Source organism: Gigantopelta aegis, chromosome 9 (assembly GCF_016097555.1).
Source record: "Gigantopelta aegis isolate Gae_Host chromosome 9, Gae_host_genome, whole genome shotgun sequence".
NCBI lineage: Eukaryota > Metazoa > Mollusca > Gastropoda > Neomphalida > Peltospiridae > Gigantopelta > Gigantopelta aegis.
The window spans coordinates 1,926,701-1,949,129 of NC_054707.1; the positions used below are offsets into that span (position 1 = coordinate 1,926,701).

The window sequence follows — 22,429 nt, forward strand, 5'->3', positions numbered from 1 at the left end:
ATAATTTATAATTAATGATACTGCTCAGACATTTATTGAATTAAATAGTTGTGTTCTGAAGGTGGTGGTGTCCTGTCTGCATCAAAATTAAATTATTTGGTGTTTTGTTTTTATGTTGTCCAACTGGATGTCACTATAATATAGAGGGCTATTTCTCACTTCAGCCAGTGCACTACGACTGGTACATCAAAGGCCGTGGTATGTGCTATCCTGTCTATGGGATGGTGCATATAAAAGATCCCTTGCTGCTAATCGAAAAGAGTAGCCCATAAAGTGGCGACAGCAGGTTTCATCCCTCAATATCTGTGTGGTCCTTAACCATATGTCTGACACCATGTAACCGTAAATAAAATGTGTTGAGTGCGTCGTTAAATAAACCATTTCCTTGCTTCCTATAATATAGCTAATAAAACAAGCTGCTGTTGGCTTGGTTTGATGAGCCTGCTACATCTTGTAGCTGATTAAAACTGAATATATGGCTGCGGCAGGTTTGCAGAGAACATACGTGTCCCCATAAGTCTGTAGGATACATTTTTAGTAAGGTATCTTTATTTTAAAATAATATTGAATGTCCTACCTTATATTTGTTTCACATCGAGTCCTCATGTCAATGTTGATTTCATCAATGCGTACTGATATACTGGTTTAACTGTCTAACTTGCAGGGTTTGGCAGCTTTCTTGAAGGCTATCGGTTACCTGATTCCGTTGATGGATGCCGAGTATGCTAACTACTACACGAGGGAAGTGATGTTGATCCTCATCCGAGAGTTCCAGTCTCCCGACGAGGAAATGAAGAAAATAGTCCTGAAGGTGCGGCATACTTTAGCAAACAGAATTTTATTCCAACTTTTAATGATACTTACCTGTGATATTTTAAATATACTTACCTGTGATATTTTAAATATACTTACCTGTGATATTCTAAATATACTTACCTGTGATATTTTAAATATACTTACCTGTGATATTCTAAATATACTTACCTGTGATATTCTAAATATACTTACCTGTGATATTCTAAATATACTTACCTGTGATATTCTAAATATACTTACCTGTGATATTGTAATGATACTTACCTTTGATATTTTAAATCTACTTACCTGTGATATTTTGGCGTGTGATTTAGCTCGGTTGAGCCTGAGGTGCTTATGTCACAGAATTAACCACCTCAGTGGATCCATTCAAGTTACTATTATTTTTATTATTATTTTATCCAACCAGTGCACCACTACTGGTTAAAGGCCGTGATGTGTGCTTTCCTGTCTGTGGGAAATTGCATATAAAAGATTCTTCACTGCTAATGGGGAAAATGTAGCAGGTTTCCTGTGATGACTACGTATATGAATTGTTTAACATCCAATAGCTGATGATTGTTTAATCAATGTGCTCTAGTGGTGTCATTAAACAAAACAGATTTTAACACTTTACAATATATTCTGTTATTAATGGGGGCTGGACGTAGACCAGTGATAAAATGCTCGCCTGATGCTTGGTCGGTCTAGGATCGATCCCCGTCAGTCAGCTATTGGGCTATTTCTCGTTTCACCCAGTGTACCAAAACTGGTGATATATGCTCTCCTGTCTGTGGGATGGTGCATGTAAAAGATCTCTTGCTATTGATGGGAAAAATGTCAAAATTACAGAAACATGAACAGTAAAACCACATAATATTATGGTGATGGTAGTTTTGCACGAACTTTGGATTTTAGGGTTATTATGTTAAACTGGTCAACCGTTGAACAACAAAATTACTGTATTTCGTTAAAATATGGTTAAATTCATTGCTGCATATTGAATTTAACAACACTTGAAACCTACACATGTATTAAATTTATACTATTTTCATGAAATATATATAGTTTACCTGCCAATGATGTAAAGAGTTTTAAAAACTGAATCACGTTGATGTTGCATTACAGTTCGTCACTACCTCTGAGGCAGAGTAACACACAGTTCTAAAGTATTATTCATTCTGTTTGAAACAAATTTTACTTCATACACCACTATTCACACAAGTTTAAATATATGTGTCTTTCGCAATTCTATGTAAACTTTCTTAGTTTTTATTTCTTTAGGCCAATGTTTTGTTTTTACAATAATATAATTAACAGTAATAAATTAAAGATGGACGATTCCACCATGTGTGTTTATCGAAGATGTTTTATCCATTCCTAGCAATATTCACAGTCAGGTAGTGGACATAATGTTTTTTTTCCACATGTTCATAGTTTTTTTTGTTGTTGTAGGTGGTGAAGCAGTGTTGTGCAACAGATGGTGTTGAGCCACAGTACATCAAAGATGAAATCCTGCCAGCTTTCTTTAAACATTTCTGGAACCAAAGAATGGCTTTGGATCGTAGGAATTATCGACAGGTAAAATATACTCTTCTGTCTCTCTCTCTCTGTCTCTGTCTCTCACTCTCTCTGTTGCCTGATTTATTTTACTAGTTTGCCTAAAAAAAAGATGCAATAAAATATCTACAGAATATCTGTGTTGAGATGAGCCTTTCTGCTGTTTGTATAGTTGTAGTGGCACCAACTTCATTATTTGTTATATAGGTTTATGGTAATGTCTGTGTATGAGATGAGCCTTTCTGCTAGTTGTATAGTTGTAGTGGCACCAACTTCATTATTTGTTATATAGGTTTATGGTAATGTCTGTGTATGAGATAAGCCTTTCTGCTAGTTGTATACTTGTAGTGGCACCAACTTCATTATTTGTTATATAGGTTTATGGTAATGTCTGTGTATGAGATGAGCCTTTCTGCTAGTTGTATAGTTGTAGTGGCACCAACTTCATTATTTGTTATATAGGTTTATGGTAATGTCTGTGTATGAGATGAGCCTTTCTGCTAGTTGTATAGTTGTAGTGGCACCAACTTCATTATTTGTTATATAGGTTTATGGTAATGTCTGTGTATGAGATTAGCCTTTCTGCTAGTTGTATAGTTGTAGTGGCACCAACTTCATTATTTGTTATATAGGTTTATGGTAATGTCTGTGTATGAGATGAGCCTTTCTGCTAGTTGTATAGTTGTAGTGGCACCAACTTCATTATTTGTTATATAGGTTTATGGTAATGTCTGTGTATGAGATAAGCCTTTCTGCTAGTTGTATAGTTGTAGTGGCACCAACTTCATTATTTGTTATATAGGTTTATGGTAATGTCTGTGTATGAGATAAGCCTTTCTGCTAGTTGTATAGTTGTAGTGGCACCAACTTCATTATTTGTTATATAGGTTTATGGTAATGTCTGTATGAGATGAGCCTTTCTGCTAGTTGTATAGTTGTAGTGGCACCAACTTCATTATTTGTTACATAGGTTTATGGTAATGTCTGTGTATGAGATGAGCCTTTCTGCTAGTTGTATAGTTGTAGTGGCACCAACTTCATTATTTGTTATATAGGTTTATGGTAATGTCTGTATGAGATGAGCCTTTCTGCTAGTTGTATAGTTGTAGTGGCACCAACTTCATTATTTGTTATATAGGTTTATGGTAATGTCTGTGTATGAGATACGCCTTTCTGCTAGTTGTATGGTTGTAGTGGCACCAACTTCATTATTTGTTACATAGGTTTATGGTAATGTCTGTATGAGATAAGCCTTTCTGCTAGTTGTATAGTTGTAGTGGCACCAACTTCATTATTTGTTATATAGGTTTATGGTAATGTCTGTGTATGAGATGAGCCTTTCTGCTAGTTGTATAGTTGTAGTGGCACCAACTTCATTATTTGTTATATAGGTTTATGGTAATGTCTGTGTATGAGATTAGCCTTTCTGCTAGTTGTATAGTTGTAGTGGCACCAACTTCATTATTTGTTACATAGGTTTATGGTAATGTCTGTGTATGAGATGAGCCTTTCTGCTAGTTGTATAGTTGTAGTGGCACCAACTTCATTATTTGTTATATAGGTTTATGGTAATGTCTGTGTATGAGATGAGCCTTTCTGCTAGTTGTATAGTTGTAGTGGCACCAACTTCATTATTTGTTATATAGGTTTATGGTAATGTCTGTGTATGAGATAAGCCTTTCTGCTAGTTGTATAGTTGTAGTGGCACCAACTTCATTATTTGTTATATAGGTTTATGGTAATGTCTGTATGAGATGAGCCTTTCTGCTAGTTGTATAGTTGTAGTGGCACCAACTTCATTATTTGTTACATAGGTTTATGGTAATGTCTGTGTATGAGATGAGCCTTTCTGCTGTTTGTATAGTTGTAGTGGCACCAACTTCATTATTTGTTATATAGGTTTATGGTAATGTCTGTATGAGATGAGCCTTTCTGCTAGTTGTATAGTTGTAGTGGCACCAACTTCATTATTTGTTATATAGGTTTATGGTAATGTCTGTATGAGATGAGCCTTTCTGCTAGTTGTATAGTTGTAGTGGCACCAACTTCATTATTTGTTACATAGGTTTATGGTAATGTCTGTGTATGAGATGAGCCTTTCTGCTGTTTGTATAGTTGTAGTGGCACCAACTTCATTATTTGTTATATAGGTTTATGGTAATGTCTGTATGAGATGAGCCTTTCTGCTAGTTGTATAGTTGTAGTGGCACCAACTTCATTATTTGTTACATAGGTTTATGGTAATGTCTGTGTATGAGATGAGCCTTTCTGCTGTTTGTATAGTTGTATTGGCACCAACTTCATTATTTGTTATATAGGTTTATGGTAATGTCTGTGTATGAGATGAGCCTTTCTGCTAGTTGTATAGTTGTAGTGGCACCAACTTCATTATTTGTTACATAGGTTTATGGTAATGTCTGTATGAGATGAGCCTTTCTGCTGTTTGTATAGTTGTATTGGCACCAACTTCATTATTTGTTATATAGGTTTATGGTAATGTCTGTATGAGATGAGCCTTTCTGCTAGTTGTATAGTTGTAGTGGCACCAACTTCATTATTTGTTACATAGGTTTATGGTAATGTCTGTGTATGAGATAAGCCTTTCTGCTGTTTGTATAGTTGTATTGGCACCAACTTCATTATTTGTTATATAGGTTTATGGTAATGTCTGTGTATGAGATAAGCCTTTCTGCTGTTTGTATAGTTGTATTGGCACCAACTTCATTATTTGTTATATAGGTTTATGGTAATGTCTGTATGAGATGAGCCTTTCTGCTAGTTGTATAGTTGTAGTGGCACCAACTTCATTATTTGTTACATAGGTTTATGGTAATGTGTGTATGAGATAAGCCTTTCTGCTGTTTGTATAGTTGTATTGGCACCAACTTCATTATTTGTTATATAGGTTTATGGTAATGTCTGTGTATGAGATAAGCCTTTCTGCTGTTTGTATAGTTGTATTGGCACCAACTTCATTATTTGTTATATAGGTTTATGGTAATGTCTGTGTATGAGATGAGCCTTTCTGCTGTTTGTATAGTTGTAGTGGCACCAACTTCATTATTTGTTATATAGGTTTATGGTAATGTCTGTGTATGAGATGAGCCTTTCTGCTGTTTGTATAGTTGTAGTGGCACCAACTTCATTATTTGTTATATAGGTTTATGGTAATGTCTGTGTATGAGATGAGCCTTTCTGCTGTTTGTATAGTTGTATTGGCACCAACTTCATTATTTGTTATATAGGTTTATGGTAATGTCTGTGTATGAGATGAGCCTTTCTGCTGTTTGTATAGTTGTAGTGGCACCAACTTCATTATTTGTTATATAGGTTTATGGTAATGTCTGTGTATGAGATGAGCCTTTCTGCTAGTTGTATAGTTTTATTGGCACCAACTTCATTATTTGTTATATAGGTTTATGGTAATGTCTGTGTATGAGATGAGCCTTTCTGCTAGTTGTATAGTTTTATTGGCACCAACTTCATTATTTGTTATATAGGTTTATGGTAATGTCTGTGTATGAGATGAGCCTTTCTGCTAGTTGTATAGTTGTAGTGGCACCAACTTCATTATTTGTTATATAGGTTTATGGTAATGTCTGTATGAGATGAGCCTTTCTGCTAGTTGTATAGTTGTATTGGCACCAACTTCATTATTTGTTATATAGGTTTATGGTAATGTCTGTGTATGAGATGAGCCTTTCTGCTAGTTGTATAGTTGTATTGGCACCAACTTCATTATTTGTTATATAGGTTTATGGTAATGTCTGTGTATGAGATGAGCCTTTCTGCTAGTTGTATAGTTGTATTGGCACCAACTTCATTATTTGTTATATAGGTTTATGGTAATGTCTGTGTATGAGATGAGCCTTTCTGCTAGTTGTATAGTTGTAGTGGCACCAACTTCATTATTTGTTATATAGGTTTATGGTAATGTCTGTGTATGAGATAAGCCTTTCTGCTGTTTGTATAGTTGTAGTGGCACCAACTTCATTATTTGTTATATAGGTTTATGGTAATGTCTGTGTATGAGATACGCCTTTCTGCTAGTTGTATGGTTGTAGTGGCACCAACTTCATTATTTGTTACATAGGTTTATGGTAATGTCTGTGTATGAGATAAGCCTTTCTGCTAGTTGTATAGTTGTAGTGGCACCAACTTCATTATTTGTTATATAGGTTTATGGTAATGTCTGTGTATGAGATGAGCCTTTCTGCTAGTTGTATAGTTGTAGTGGCACCAACTTCATTATTATATAGGTTTATGGTAATGTCTGTGTATGAGATGAGCCTTTCTGCTAGTTGTATAGTTGTAGTGGCACCAACTTCATTATTTGTTATATAGGTTTATGGTAATGAATCACTGAATAGGTGCAGGATGTAGCCCTGTGGTAAGCGCTTGTTTGGTGCGCAGTCAGTCTAGGATCGACCCCAGTTGTTGGGCCCATTGGGTCATTTCTCGTTCCAGCCAGTGCACCATGACTGGTATCAAAGGCAATGGTATGTGCTATCCTGTCTGTGGGATGGTGCATATAAAAGATTTTTTGCTACTAATGGAATAATGTAGCGGGTTTCTTGCGTGTCAAAAATAACAAATGTTTGACATCTAATGGCCGATGTTTAATAAATCGGTGTGCTATATTGGTTAAACAAAACAAAATTTTAACTTATTTTAATCACTGAATAATCTTTATTTTGAGTGTATCGGTAAATGTTCCTCATTTGTTTTTCTCAGCTGGTGGACACGACTGTAGAGATAGCCAACAAGGTGGGCGCGGCGGAGATCGTGGGCCGCGTGGTGGATGATCTGAAGGATGAGGCGGAGCAGTACCGGAAGATGGTAATGGAGACCATCGAGAAGATCGTCGCAAACCTCGGCGCAGCTGACATCGACTCGCGGCTCGAGGAGCAGCTCATAGACGGAATACTGTACGCCTTCCAGGAGCAGACCACAGAGGTATGGGGGAGGGTGTCAGTTATATTTCTCTACACGTCACCTGCGATGGGTTCTTTTTGGGGGGGTTATTTTGTATTTAAATTTTAGTCTTCGTTGCTGCTTAGTAAAAGTAGCCTATGTAGTAACAGCAGGTTTTTTTTGTCTTTCATTCTGTAGGGTTGGGACATTGCCCAGTGGTACATCATGCACTTGATTCATAGTCTAGGATCGGTTCCCATTTATGGGCACATTGAGCCATTTCTTGTTCTAGCCAGTACAAGACGTATATAAAAGGCCACTGTATGTACTATTTTGTTTGTGGAATGGTGCATATTAAAGATCCTATGCTACTAATGGTAAAATGTAGACAGTTTCCTCTCTAAGGCTATATGTCAGAATTACCAGATGTTTGACATCCAATAGCCAATGATTAATAAATCAATGTCTTTTAGTGGTGTCGTCAAACAAAACAAACTTTTACTGTTTGAACCAAGTCCCTACTTAAGGTGTTTGAAACTCAGAATATATATTTTGATAGTTGATGTTTGTTTGCACTCACTATTCATGTATTTTCCTCTCAGGATGTGGTTATGCTGAATGGTTTTGGTACTGTGATCAACGCACTCGGTAAGCGGGTGAAGCCGTACCTGCCACAGATCTGTGGTACGATCCTGTGGCGTCTCAACAACAAGTCGGCTAAAGTGAGACAGCAGGCCGCGGATCTCATATCAAGGATTGCCATTGTCATGAAGACATGCCAGGAGGTCAGCTTGTTTTACTTGTTATTTTGTGGCGGTGTATGTAGGGCTTTTTTGGCCTACCACTATCCATTTAAGTTAGATTTTAACAAACATCGATGGTGTGTTTGGCAAGATTCAGGTCAAGTGTTAATACTTCGGCTAAATACTGTTATCTGTAAAGATGATCACCAAAGTGTATAGCATAATTTTATGAGAAATATATATGCAAATGTTACTCCTTAATAGCCTGTAGATTTAAACTTTGAGTGTGCTCTTTCTTTTAAAAGGTATTATGTTAATTCTAGCCTTAAAACAAATGTTAATAACTTAATTTTTAAGTTGAAAATTGTTAAAAGGTTGACTTTTGTGTCAGGGCACATTGTAATTGTTTTTTCTTTTGTGTGTGCAGGAGAAGCTGATGGGTCACCTGGGTGTGGTCTTGTACGAGTATCTGGGAGAGGAGTACCCGGAGGTTCTGGGTTCAATCCTCGGGGCTCTGAAGGGCATCGTCAATGTGATCGGTATGACGAAGATGACGCCGCCCATCAAGGATCTCCTGCCTCGACTTACACCCATCTTAAAAAACAGGTGTGTTTTTGGTTTCATTGCTGCTTTTTTTCAATAAGTAATGTTTAAATAATAAACTACATTAATAAAACAAACTGGTGGGGGGAGGGTGTGGGGTCAGGTTGGGTTGGGTGTTTTTCGGGAGTTTTGTTTTGACCAAAGTATGTCACTAGACTCAAGTTTTGATGTTACCATGATATTTTGTTAAAGAGAAAAAAGGATGGTCTTTAATTCCAATTGTTAATCACACATAAAAAATGGTATAAATTGTCAACTGTTAATTAGGTGGCATCAGCATTTCAACTCCACACTTTATTTTATTTCCCTGGTAAGTTGCATTCATAGTGTTTTTATTTCTTGTGCTAGTTTCAGATGCAAAGTGTTAATAGGAATAAAATGTATTGTAATATTGAATCAGCTGTTGTATTGTTCTGTTGCAGACATGAGAAAGTCCAGGAGAACTGCATTGATCTGGTTGGTCGAATCGCTGACCGGGGTGCGGAGTTCGTGTCAGCAAGGGAATGGATGAGGATCTGTTTCGAACTGCTGGAACTTCTCAAGGCCCACAAGAAGGCCATCAGGAGGGCGACCGTTAACACATTCGGTTACATCGCTAAGGCCATCGGGTGAGGACAGCTTTAGACTTGTTTACTACGTTCTCAAGTACTTACAGGCAGCTGATAGCATGCCAGAACATCAGTTTGATATAGACACTTGAATTGTTTCGAATATCTGATTTCATGGCATTCTTAAGGCAGAAACTACCAACAAAAACATTTTAGTGGTAAACGTGGGTGGGTAGCGCTCACTGTCCATCAGACTAAATGAACTAACCTCAAATACAGGAATCCCATTGGCTGAACAAAAAAGAACATCTCATGGAACCAACATGTTTCAAATTTTACAATGCAGAATAAAATGCTTTCATGGAATGGGGCCTTAGCTTATTGTATAATCAGTAATTGTTACACATGTAGTACAGTGACCAACGTCATTTGTATTTGTAACCATTACTGAATTAAACCAAAATATTCTAAACCTATTGCAGTAAAAGTGCCATAATGAAAAAGCTTATATTCAACAAATAGTACAGTATGCATTAATCTATTGTAAAATATTCAGAAAGTCGGAATTGTGTGAATTCAGAGTTCGACAAATCCGCTAGCCTGACGCCCGTGGCTAGTGGTTTTTAAGTTCGGGCTAGTGAGAAACGCAAAACCACTAGCCCCTGCGGGCTAGTGGTTTCCCCCCTCCTCTCGTCATCGCTCGAGCGTGGGTTTTTTTTTTTCTTTCTTTTTCTCTCGGCTGAAATTTCGTTTAATAAATTTGATTGTGACGTTTGTCATCAAATAATATCAACAACGCAATGAGTATATAATAATAATCCACTGCAGTAACATGCTATCTCTACATCGTCACAGTTAAGCGTGCATTGTTTACCTTTCCCTTTCAAGTTTCTGGCACAGGAAATAAAGTCTAATGACATGCGTGTTTTTATTGGTTAGACACGTCACGTGGTCGTTAATCTCGCACATGTTTTAGGCTAAGAACTTGGAAATCACCAATCACGACGACAGGTTAATCTCAATCAAGTAAACCCCAGCCATGCTTTGAATTTCAGTGTTTGTTTTATTTACCTATTGTTTTCTAATTTAACACTTCGCTAACATGTGGTTATCGGCAATCAGGAAAACAATTTACTTTAATGGTAACCGCATATGCAATGACTCGGCTTGGCCTATTACGTGTATCGGTTTGGATAAAACGTCACAGCTGCCGATACAAGATAATACCTTTTTTGTTCATCAATTAACAACGAATTAGATGTCGCCGTTATATTCTTTTGATATCGGTCTGACACGGAATAATGCCCTGTATTTGGCATCACCGTTCCTGGCGACACTGTCGTACCCTCATTTAAATTTAATTATTTTGATAGTGTTTTTAGATACCAACCAAGAATTTGCTCAATTATTTTTCCCCGGGGGGAGGGCAAAAACAAAAACGGGACAATGACGATGGATCACACTTGACAAAAGACAAAACGTACAACACGACAAAAAACTGAAAGTTACAACATGATTTACGTGTTTGTTTTATTTTACTGTTATACTCGTAAATGTGTAATGTTACAAAAATTATATAAAAATCCAGTTATAATTGATCAGGAATTTGGGCTAGTGCTTTATCTTGGTGGGCTAGTGGTTTTCACAAACTCACTAGCCCTGTGGCTAGTGACTTTTCAAAATATTTGTCATACTCTGGTGAATTAAACCAAAGTATTCTAAAACTATTATATCAAAGGGGCCACAATGAAATTTAATATATATATATATATATATATAGAGGTTATTACCAGAGTGTTTTTCGGTATCGTCAATATCATATATTAGGAATAATAATTGTATTATGCGAGCATAATGGAAATGACGTCAAACTCGAATGACGTCATTTTGGATGTCCTTACATCAAAATAAAGTTATGTCTAACGTTTTTTATTTTCTGAACGCTGGACAGCTTTCAGTGTCAAATTGCCATTGAAATGTTTTTATTTGATGACTGAATGCATACGTCAATCATGGAGTGTCACCCAAGTACATTTGCTTAAATGTCAATAAACCTAGTGCCGAGACCTCAACAAATTTACATCTAATTTGCATAGTTATCAAATTCTTAAAGTATGTGATCTGAAAAGTATCACATACTTTGATTGCACTGAAAATGTAAGATAGATATATATATATATATATATATATATATATATATATATATTCAACAAATAGTTAAGTATGCAATAATCTATTGTAAAATATTTATGAATTTTTACATTTATTTTTGCTGTATTTTTACCTTTCAGCCCACATGATGTGCTTGCTACGTTGTTGAATAACTTGAAGGTACAAGAACGTCAGAACCGTGTGTGTACGACGGTCGCTATCGCCATCGTCGCCGAGACATGTTCGCCGTTTACTGTTCTCCCAGCTCTGATGAACGAGTACCGGGTTCCTGAACTGAATGTGCAGAACGGGGTCCTCAAGTCTCTGTCATTCATGTTCGAATACATCGGGGAGATGGGCAAAGATTACATCTATGCTGTTTCACCTCTCTTTGAAGATGCTCTTATGGACAGGTAAATTTAGATTTGCTTTATGCAGACAAAATGTTCTTTTCAGGGCTCTTTATGTTAAGGCTTATTTCCTTGCCCAGGACGGGAGGTTTTGGGCTTCTGATAAGTAAATTCTTCTAACAGAGTCCAACTTCATGAGTCGATTTGATGCTGTGATTGGTTTGACAATTTAAATTCAACTGAGCAGATATTTTGCTGCCTAAGGCAGCATGATCCATTGACATTAATTCAGAGTAAACATCAGGAAAAGTCATATCCTGCTAGTACTTAGCAGGATATGACTGCTTTATCCGTCATTATATAGAAACGGTGTTAATAGAAACGGTGTTTGCAGGATAAAACAAGTTAAACTTTGATATTTTTTTCTTACTGGCTAGTAATTTTTTTACTTTCAGAGATCTTGTGCACAGACAGACATCAATGGCAGCTATTCAACACATGGCTCTGGGCGTGTACGGTTTCGGCTGTGAGGATGCCCTGACCCACTTGTTGAATTACGTGTGGCCCAACATCTTCGAGTCATCGCCGCATGTTGTGCAGGCTTTTATGGGAGCCATCGAGGGTCTCAGGGTCGCAATTGGTCCGTCAAAGATTTTACAATACGCCTTACAGGTATGTTCCGTTAGCTCTTACAGGTAGGTTCCGTTAGCTCTTACAGGTAGGTTCCGTTAGCTCTTACAGGTAGGTTCCATTAGCTAGTACAGGTAGGTTCTGTTAGCGCTTACAGGTAGGTTCCGTTAGCTCTTACAGGTAGGTTCCGTTAGCTCTTACAGGTAGGTTCAGTTAGCTCTTACAGGTAGGTTCAGTTATCTCTTACAGGTAGGTTCAGTTATCTCTTACAGGTAGGTTCAGTTAGCTAGTACAGGTAGGTTCCGTTAGCTCTTACAGGTAGGTTCAGTTAGCTCTTACAGGTAGGTTCCGTTAGCTCGTACAGGTAGGTTCAGTTAGCTAGTACAGGTAGGTTCAGTTAGCTAGTACAGGTAGGTTCAGTTGGCTCTTTCAGGTAGGTTCAGTTGGCTAGTACAAGTAGGTTCAGTTAGCTAGTACAGGTAGGTTCAGTTAGCTAGTACAGGTAGGTTCAGTTAGCTCTTACAGGTGGGTTCCATTAGCTAGTACAGGTAGGTTCCGTTAGCTAGTACAGGTAGGTTCAGTTAGCTAGTACAAGTAGGTTCCGTTAGCTAGTACAGGTAGGTTCAGTTAGCTAGTACAAGTAGGTTCCGTTAGCTAGTACAGGTAGGTTCAGTTAGCTAGTACAGGTAGGTTCAGTTAGCTAGTACAAGTAGGTTCCGTTAGCTAGTACAGGTAGGTTCCATTAGCTAGTACAGGTAGGTTCCGTTAGCTAGTACAGGTAGGTTCAGTTAGCTAGTACAGGTAGGTTCAGTTAGCTAGTACAAGTAGGTTCCGTTAGCTAGTACAGGTAGGTTCAGTTAGCTAGTACAGGTAGGTTCCGTTAGCTAGTACAGGTAGGTTCAGTTAGCTAGTACAGGTAGGTTCAGTTAGCTAGTACAGGTAGGTTCAGTTAGCTAGTACAGGTAGGTTCAGTTAGCTAGTACAGGTAGGTTCCGTTAGCTCTTACAGGTAGGTTCCGTTAGCTCTTACAGGTAGGTTCCATTAGCTAGTACAGGTAGGTTCTGTTAGCGCTTACAGGTAGGTTCCGTTAGCTCTTACAGGTAGGTTCCGTTAGCTCTTACAGGTAGGTTCAGTTAGCTCTTACAGGTAGGTTCAGTTATCTCTTACAGGTAGGTTCAGTTATCTCTTACAGGTAGGTTCAGTTAGCTAGTACAGGTAGGTTCCGTTAGCTCTTACAGGTAGGTTCAGTTAGCTCTTACAGGTAGGTTCCGTTAGCTCGTACAGGTAGGTTCAGTTAGCTAGTACAGGTAGGTTCAGTTAGCTAGTACAGGTAGGTTCAGTTGGCTCTTTCAGGTAGGTTCAGTTGGCTAGTACAAGTAGGTTCAGTTAGCTAGTACAGGTAGGTTCAGTTAGCTAGTACAGGTAGGTTCAGTTAGCTCTTACAGGTAGGTTCCATTAGCTAGTACAGGTAGGTTCCGTTAGCTAGTACAGGTAGGTTCAGTTAGCTAGTACAAGTAGGTTCCGTTAGCTAGTACAGGTAGGTTCAGTTAGCTAGTACAAGTAGGTTCCGTTAGCTAGTACAGGTAGGTTCAGTTAGCTAGTACAGGTAGGTTCAGTTAGCTAGTACAAGTAGGTTCCGTTAGCTAGTACAGGTAGGTTCCATTAGCTAGTACAGGTAGGTTCCGTTAGCTAGTACAGGTAGGTTCAGTTAGCTAGTACAGGTAGGTTCAGTTAGCTAGTACAAGTAGGTTCCGTTAGCTAGTACAGGTAGGTTCAGTTAGCTAGTACAGGTAGGTTCAGTTAGCTAGTACAGGTAGGTTCCGTTAGCTAGTACAAGTAGGTTCCGTTAGCTCTTACAGGTAGGTTCCGTTAGCTCTTACAGGTAGGTTCAGTTAGCTCTTACAGGTAGGTTCAGTTATCTCTTACAGGTAGGTTCAGTTATCTCTTACAGGTAGGTTCAGTTAGCTAGTACAGGTAGGTTCCGTTAGCTCTTACAGGTAGGTTCAGTTAGCTCTTACAGGTAGGTTCCGTTAGCTCGTACAGGTAGGTTCAGTTAGCTAGTACAGGTAGGTTCAGTTAGCTAGTACAGGTAGGTTCAGTTGGCTCTTTCAGGTAGGTTCAGTTGGCTAGTACAAGTAGGTTCAGTTAGCTAGTACAGGTAGGTTCAGTTAGCTAGTACAGGTAGGTTCAGTTAGCTCTTACAGGTAGGTTCCATTAGCTAGTACAGGTAGGTTCCGTTAGCTAGTACAGGTAGGTTCAGTTAGCTAGTACAAGTAGGTTCCGTTAGCTAGTACAGGTAGGTTCAGTTAGCTAGTACAAGTAGGTTCCGTTAGCTAGTACAGGTAGGTTCAGTTAGCTAGTACAGGTAGGTTCAGTTAGCTAGTACAAGTAGGTTCCGTTAGCTAGTACAGGTAGGTTCCATTAGCTAGTACAGGTAGGTTCCGTTAGCTAGTACAGGTAGGTTCAGTTAGCTAGTACAGGTAGGTTCAGTTAGCTAGTACAAGTAGGTTCCGTTAGCTAGTACAGGTAGGTTCAGTTAGCTAGTACAGGTAGGTTCCGTTAGCTAGTACAGGTAGGTTCAGTTAGCTAGTACAGGTAGGTTCAGTTAGCTAGTACAGGTAGGTTCAGTTAGCTAGTACAGGTAGGTTCAGTTAGCTAGTACAGGTAGGTTCCGTTAGCTCTTACAGGTAGGTTCCGTTAGCTCTTACAGGTAGGTTCCATTAGCTAGTACAGGTAGGTTCTGTTAGCGCTTACAGGTAGGTTCCGTTAGCTCTTACAGGTAGGTTCCGTTAGCTCTTACAGGTAGGTTCAGTTAGCTCTTACAGGTAGGTTCAGTTATCTCTTACAGGTAGGTTCAGTTATCTCTTACAGGTAGGTTCAGTTAGCTAGTACAGGTAGGTTCCGTTAGCTCTTACAGGTAGGTTCAGTTAGCTCTTACAGGTAGGTTCCGTTAGCTCGTACAGGTAGGTTCAGTTAGCTAGTACAGGTAGGTTCAGTTAGCTAGTACAGGTAGGTTCAGTTGGCTCTTTCAGGTAGGTTCAGTTGGCTAGTACAAGTAGGTTCAGTTAGCTAGTACAGGTAGGTTCAGTTAGCTAGTACAGGTAGGTTCAGTTAGCTCTTACAGGTAGGTTCCATTAGCTAGTACAGGTAGGTTCCGTTAGCTAGTACAGGTAGGTTCAGTTAGCTAGTACAAGTAGGTTCCGTTAGCTAGTACAGGTAGGTTCAGTTAGCTAGTACAAGTAGGTTCCGTTAGCTAGTACAGGTAGGTTCAGTTAGCTAGTACAGGTAGGTTCCGTTAGCTAGTACAAGTAGGTTCCGTTAGCTAGTACAGGTAGGTTCCATTAGCTAGTACAGGTAGGTTCCGTTAGCTAGTACAGGTAGGTTCAGTTAGCTAGTACAGGTAGGTTCAGTTAGCTAGTACAAGTAGGTTCCGTTAGCTAGTACAGGTAGGTTCAGTTAGCTAGTACAAGTAGGTTCCGTTAGCTAGTACAGGTAGGTTCCGTTAGCTAGTACAGGTAGGTTCAGTTAGCTAGTACAAGTAGGTTCCGTTAGCTAGTCATTTCAAGTCTCTAGATGCTGGAGCTTTCTTTCACTTCCATCTTGGGGAACGGGATGTAGCCGAGTGGTAGTGCTTGCATGATGCACGGTCAGTTTGGGATCGATCCCCGTCAGTGGGCCCATTGGGCTATTTCTTGTTCAAGCCAGTGCACCACAACTGGTATATTAAAGGCCATGGTATTTGCTGTCCTATCTGTGTGATGGTGCATATAAAAGATCCCTGGTTACAAATGAAAAAATGTAGTGGGTTTTCTTTCTAAGACAATATGTCAAAATTACCAAATGTTTGACATCCAATAGCCGATGATTAATCAAATCAATGTGCTCTAGTATTGTCGTTAAACAAAAAAAAACATCAGTTCCATCTTTGTGGTTGGTCACTGGCAGATCATTTGTTTGGAATACAAACAATTATTGGATGAGTGGTGGGTGGGGTCCGTCTTTTGATTTGGTGGATGGGGTCTATCTTTTGAGTTGGGGATGGGGTCTATATTTTGAGTTGGTAGGTGGGGTCCATCTTTTGAGTTGGTGGGTGGGATCCGTCTTGAGTTGGATGGGGTCCATCTTGTGAGTTGGTGGGTGGGGTCCGTCTTTTGAGTTGGTGGGTGGGGTTCATCTTGAGTTGGTGGGTGGGATCCGTCTTTTGAGTTCGTGGGTGGGGTCCGTCTTTTGAGTTCGTGGGTGGGGTCCGTCTTTTGAGTTTGTGGATGGAGTCCATCTTTGAGTTCAGACCAGAGGCATGTCCAGGAGGGTAGTCTATGATGGTCTCTCGCTACACTGGTTTTTGCACTTCAAGTTAGATGAATGTGATATCACAGAAGATGATGGTATCAGTTAAATAGTTCACGAGTGTCCTGCCCCGTGAAACAACACAGTACTTCAAGCAGGGTTTCTACCAGAGGGTAAACGGGTATGGTGCCATACCCAAATCTTTTGGCATATTTTATTTCTTCCAAGTTAACTTTTTGACAAAATTAATTACTATTTATCATTACTGTATGATTTTGTTAACCCTAATTCTAAACTGAACCCATTTTCTTTCTGGGGGAGGCCACCACCCCCATATCCCCATACTGGTTGCATTCATTCCATAGCGCCATACCCAAAAATGTCTTTCTGGCAGAAACACAGACTTGGTAACTAATATATCAAAGCTTCTGCCGTTCGCTATCATGTATGGAGATGCATATAAAGATCTATTGCAGCTATGTAGCCTATGCAGGTAAATAGTTATTTTCTCTACATGGGAATTGTGACACCTTGTCAGTCTGGGATTGATCCCTGTCGGTGGGCCCATTGGGCTATTTCTCATTCCAGCCAGTGCACCACGACTGGTATATCAAAGGCTGTGGTATGTACTACCCTGTCTGTGGAATGTTGCATATAAAAGATCCCTTGCTGCTAATTGAAAAAAGTAGCCCATGAAGTGGCAACAGCAGGTTTCCTCTCACATTATCTGTGTTTTCCGTAATCATATGTTTGACGCCATATAACTGTAAATAAATTGAGTGTTGAGTGCGTCGTTAAATAAAACATGTCTTTCTTTTTTTATGACACCGTCTGCTACTAAATGGGCTACATTCTTTAATTAGCTACAAAAGTTCTTTGCCCATCAAAAATAAGGACATATTGCAAAACATTTTTCCCTAGGCTTTTGGGTATCAAATATAAATTAACTAACTATCAGGGCTAATATTTTCAAAGCTATCTTATCTCAACAAAATAGTAAAACCATCATAAGCTATAACAACTCTATGGCTTTGGTTCACCGACATCATAGCCTACGATGGTTTCACAATTCTGTAGCACTAAGATAGCTTTGAAAATCCCTAACCTGGATTACAAGACAAATCTACTGCCACAGAATGTTGAAGCAGTCATGAATGTTATACCAGTGAAGGAAAATAAACTGAGATGGGGAGATAGTGTACATTGCTGAGCTGACCATCTACTGTTTTAACATTGGTCTAAAGAGCTGCTTGACGTAAAATTACTATAAAAGTTGGAACTATTGTATCCAGTGAATAAAATGAAACAAACTAAAATGTTGTCACAAACAGATTGTTTAATTAAATAGATTTGTTTGATAATTTCACAATGTGCAGAAAATACCAGTTGCTTTTGTTGAATATAATTTATACATATCTATTTTATTTTTCAGGGTTTATTCCACCCGGCCCGTAAAGTGCGTGACGTTTACTGGAAGGTTTACAACACGGTATATATTGGAGCACAGGATGGCATGATTCCGGCATACCCACGCATATCCAATGATGCTAAAAATCAGTACATTCGATACGAATTGGACTATGTCTTGTGAAAATAAGGGATTTTTTTTTTAATTTAATTTTTTTTTCCAGTCTTTTAAAAACAGTTTGTTAAAGATACAAATTATGATATCTTTTACCAACAGTGTTTCAAGTTGCTTTTTGGTATATCAAAATTTATTTCTTGTATATCCATGACAACTTGTTCAAAAACAAAATTAAGTTTTTCCCGTGATTTCGGATGACGAATATACTTTGTAACTTCAGTTCACAGATTCATCTGGGTACATTACAACATCTAGGGGTAGAATCTTTTTCTTTTTCTTTTTCTTTTAAATAAAACAAGCAGGGTTGAAATGAATTGGAGACTTGTGATCTATATTGAATTTGTGATACACTTATGTTTGATACTTTTATTCATAAATGTCACATTGTTTCAAAAGTAAGTTAAATTGCATATGTTTAAATACACTTAAAATTGATGACAGTCACTTTTCACACCCTTGTTTTGGCTTAGTACACAATAAATATAGCATATTTTATCATAATTTCACTTGAAATCCATATTTCGTAAAAGGTAAAAAAAAAATGATCACAAGATTTGTTTCAAACACATTCAGGTGCATTATCAAACAAAACAATTTCAATAGCAATTTTGCATTGGAATATTTCCAGCATTCTTAAAATGGAAATGTCATGTACCCTGTTTATGGTTATTGTAAGGAGATGCAAAGTGACGTCATTGGAATACTGACATCATTCAAATTCAAAATTAGCTACATTATTACAATGGTTTGCCACATTAAAATAAAAACTGGTCTATTAACCTTGGCCCCTGTTAAATTTCTACAACAAGCAGACAACGCTGTTTGCAGGTCGGTATTTTTTAATTTTTCATAATTTTGGACAAAATATACGTTTTAAAAGATGAAAGATGTCAAATATATCAAGAAATTACTGTTGGATATGTTTTATTTATTGTGTACAATGTCAAAACAAGCATCCGAAAAGTGACCGTCGTCGACATTAACTACATTGATCTCTATATTATTGTGTGCTTACAGCTACCACTGCAGATGCTTTCAGCATGATATTCACAAATGTTTTTTGTGTATTTGAAACTGTTCGTGAATGGCCAAGATCTTGTTCTCATCACACCACTATTTGATTTGGGATTTGAGAACAGGGAACATGTTCATGGACACGTTGTCACTTGTTTAAAACATTTCGGAACCTGGTCCCCGCACCAGAACAGTTTCGAATACATGGACTATTAGTGGGTGTACCATAAAAATGGTGAACTCGTATTAATTGTTAAGTGAATGCTTTCTAAAGTTTGATAAAATTATGTTTGTTTCATACAGGCATTCCCGGGATTGATCCAGGCGTGCTGTGGTTCTGAACGTAGCCCCCTTCCCAATAGAGAGGGGCACTGAAAATTCACAATTTATGTAAAAAATTAATTTCCAAGATATATATATATATTCTAATACAGATTAATTTAACAGTGGTGTACTGTATCGTTCAGGGGGCCTGAAAATATATCCCAAGTATGATTTACTCTAGCTAAATTTCCAAGTTCCACCAGTTTGAAGGCCTGTGTAACATTAAGGACACTGGGAAAAAATCCTGCATAAATTTCTGCATTCCTAATTTATGGTTGATTTTTCTTCTTATTATTAACTAATGGAAAATTATGGTCAAATTTAGAATCTCCCATCAGTGAATTTCCATGTGGTGGTATGTTGTGGTATTCTGTCCGTGTTTACAGTGTAACGTGTAATAATGAAGTTTCTCGAGTACCTGTCATGAAACTAACGATGCTCATTGTTTGGGGTCTTTTTTACTATTCATTATTGTTTATCAACATTCTGGTGCATTGTTTTAAAGTGTGTATCAAATTATGAATTTTGTGCATTATGAGGTGTATAAATTGTATGCTTGGCCATTTTGTGTGTCGGCTGTTTGTGTTATGACCTGGTGGGCCCAGAGCGATAGTTTTGATGGTCCTTGTTCATTAGGCTTCGAGAGATGACTTTCTAATTCATCTGATAACCTTGTATGTGCTTTACACATCCAACATAAAGTCTGCGAGTGATGCATTGCAATTTAGTGTTTGCTGACAGTATGTGTGTATGTTTGCCTTTTACAGGGGTTTAAATATTCCTTGTGGTCCATAAAAAAATTTGTGCATTATTAAAAAAAAAAAATTAAGGTAGGTTTTGCTAAACTGAAGTCAAAATATTGATGCCTTCTTATCCACATCAGAATCACACTGATGAAAATATGTCCAGTTTTGAGTTCTAGTAGCAGTTTGGAGGCCTGTGTTAGGTGTTTTTACTTCCTTAGTAATGTCTCATCCATAAAACATAATCAGCCGAATTTACAAAGACTGTTTGTCTTGCACGTGTATAAGTACATTCATTTACAATGCTTAAACACACATGTTTAAGAAAAACAGTCGACGTAAATTCGGTCTGTTTTGTCCTATGTTCTATATTTTCACAATTTTCATTGTTTGCTCCATAATTCCAACATTACTTTGTAAATATCTGTAGTTGATGTGTGTAGATCAGTGACCTGTAAATATGGCTAAGATTGTGTTGTAATATCACTAATAAACATGTACATAATGAGAGTGTTGCGGTTGTAATTTTAAGGTTATAAAATTAAAACAATAGAAAATGTTACCTTAGGAATGGAGAGGGAAGTGGCTTGAGCCTCGCCCTGAAGTGTAATGGACCACAGGATAGACATGCACACAGTTTTTGTTTTTATAAATATTTTCATTGAAAATAATACCACTAAGTATACATAATTATGAGGGCAGAATTTACAAGGTATATTTTTGTCTTGCTATATGGTTTTAGCTAATAATAATATAATACTTGACATACTTTGTGGGTGGGGTCTGCCATTTTTGGAATATTGTGAAACCTTAACTCTAGGCCTAAGCTTTGCACCAGACCACCAAAATGTCCAGGCTTTTTTCTTTTTCTTTTTTCATATGCCACTTTCATCTCGACTAGAGAACATTGATCTCTTACTGGTCCTATATATAGTTGTGCAGACATTTTATTTTTTAGCAACTCTTTCAGATAAGGAGCTGAAATTTATAGTTTTATTATGTAGTCAATATTGAATTTGACGGAATGTATTCACTGCCAGTACTTGGAATTTATCAATGTTTGACAGAGTTATAGCCCTTGAATTTGGATAATATGAACATCTGTGGGGTATGATTTAGCAGTACTCCAAGAATGCTGGTTGATCATGGTCTATTGGATGTCGATGATGATAAATCTGATTTTCAAAGGCAGCAAGGGATGTTTTGTATCTTTTTATGTACTTCTTCCAGAGACAGGACAGCATATACAATTTTTTATATACCAATCGATACAGTTCACTGACAGGGTGGGTTATGGACTGTTACTGGCCACAGTAAATTGCAACACTTTGCTAAGGGGTGTTCTCATTATGCAGCCGTCGAATCATACTGTGAGAACAACTAGTCATGTCAGAGTCGTACTGATTGGAACATTTCCTATTTCTTATGACAAATCGCATCATGAGAATGCCACTTAATAGAGTGAGTGAAGATATTAAAGGAAAGGTGTAGGCTGGCTCTAATGCCAAATTAAACAAAAATGAAGAATGATGCAATAAAATGTTTAATATGTTAACAGGTTTAGGATTAATTGACAATATTAACACGGTTTCTATTTTACGCGCATGGATAAAATAACTACGCGAAAAGCCGCGTGCATTGGCTGTGACGTAGCACGTGAACAGCCAGCCAGTAAACAATATGTGAAACCATGTGCTTTTTGATAGATTTGTTTACATTAGCGCTTTGATCAATGGCTTACCAACCGTTTATGTTTGAGCCCGAACGTTCCGAACATGGCAGGATTCTGCAAGTACGGTTTTGTTTGGTGGACATGAGCTCCAACTGGCTGTCTTTAGATCCACATGTAATAGAGGAGCTAATTTTAATTAGATTGCTAAAATACCCAGTCATTGTTAACCAACAACTGAATTTATAACAAATATATTGCTATTGATTTGTAAATTTCACCTTACATTTCCAGCAAAGAGATACATAACAACAACAAATCTCTAATCACTATTATGGAAATCTATTGCAAATATTCAGTCATAATTAATGTAAAGATTTTGCACATTACACACGATGCATATTTTAACAAATGATCAACAATTTTTTTAATATACTGAACAAAACAATTTTTTTTTTTTTTCTGATACAAAATTAACTGTCAAAATGGTCATAAAATGTTTACAAGACATTG

The 22,429-nt window shown here is 37.7% G+C and overlaps 1 protein-coding gene across 3 annotated transcripts in view; it reads left to right on the forward strand.

Moving 5' to 3' along the window:
• LOC121380409 (splicing factor 3B subunit 1-like) overlaps positions 1–18,721 on the forward strand; it is a 41,006-nt gene extending 22,285 nt beyond the window's left edge. For all 3 annotated transcript variants that reach the window (XM_041509209.1, XM_041509211.1, XM_041509210.1), the window contains 9 exons: positions 665–811; positions 2,251–2,376; positions 7,090–7,311; positions 7,872–8,054; positions 8,440–8,618; positions 9,038–9,223; positions 11,455–11,727; positions 12,120–12,336; positions 18,014–18,721. In XM_041509209.1, coding sequence (XP_041365143.1) covers positions 665–811; positions 2,251–2,376; positions 7,090–7,311; positions 7,872–8,054; positions 8,440–8,618; positions 9,038–9,223; positions 11,455–11,727; positions 12,120–12,336; positions 18,014–18,172 — 1,692 coding nt within the window. In that variant the 3' untranslated portion in view covers positions 18,173–18,721. The remainder of the gene's footprint in view (positions 1–664; positions 812–2,250; positions 2,377–7,089; positions 7,312–7,871; positions 8,055–8,439; positions 8,619–9,037; positions 9,224–11,454; positions 11,728–12,119; positions 12,337–18,013) is intronic.
• Positions 18,722–22,429: the final 3,708 nt, after the last annotated feature.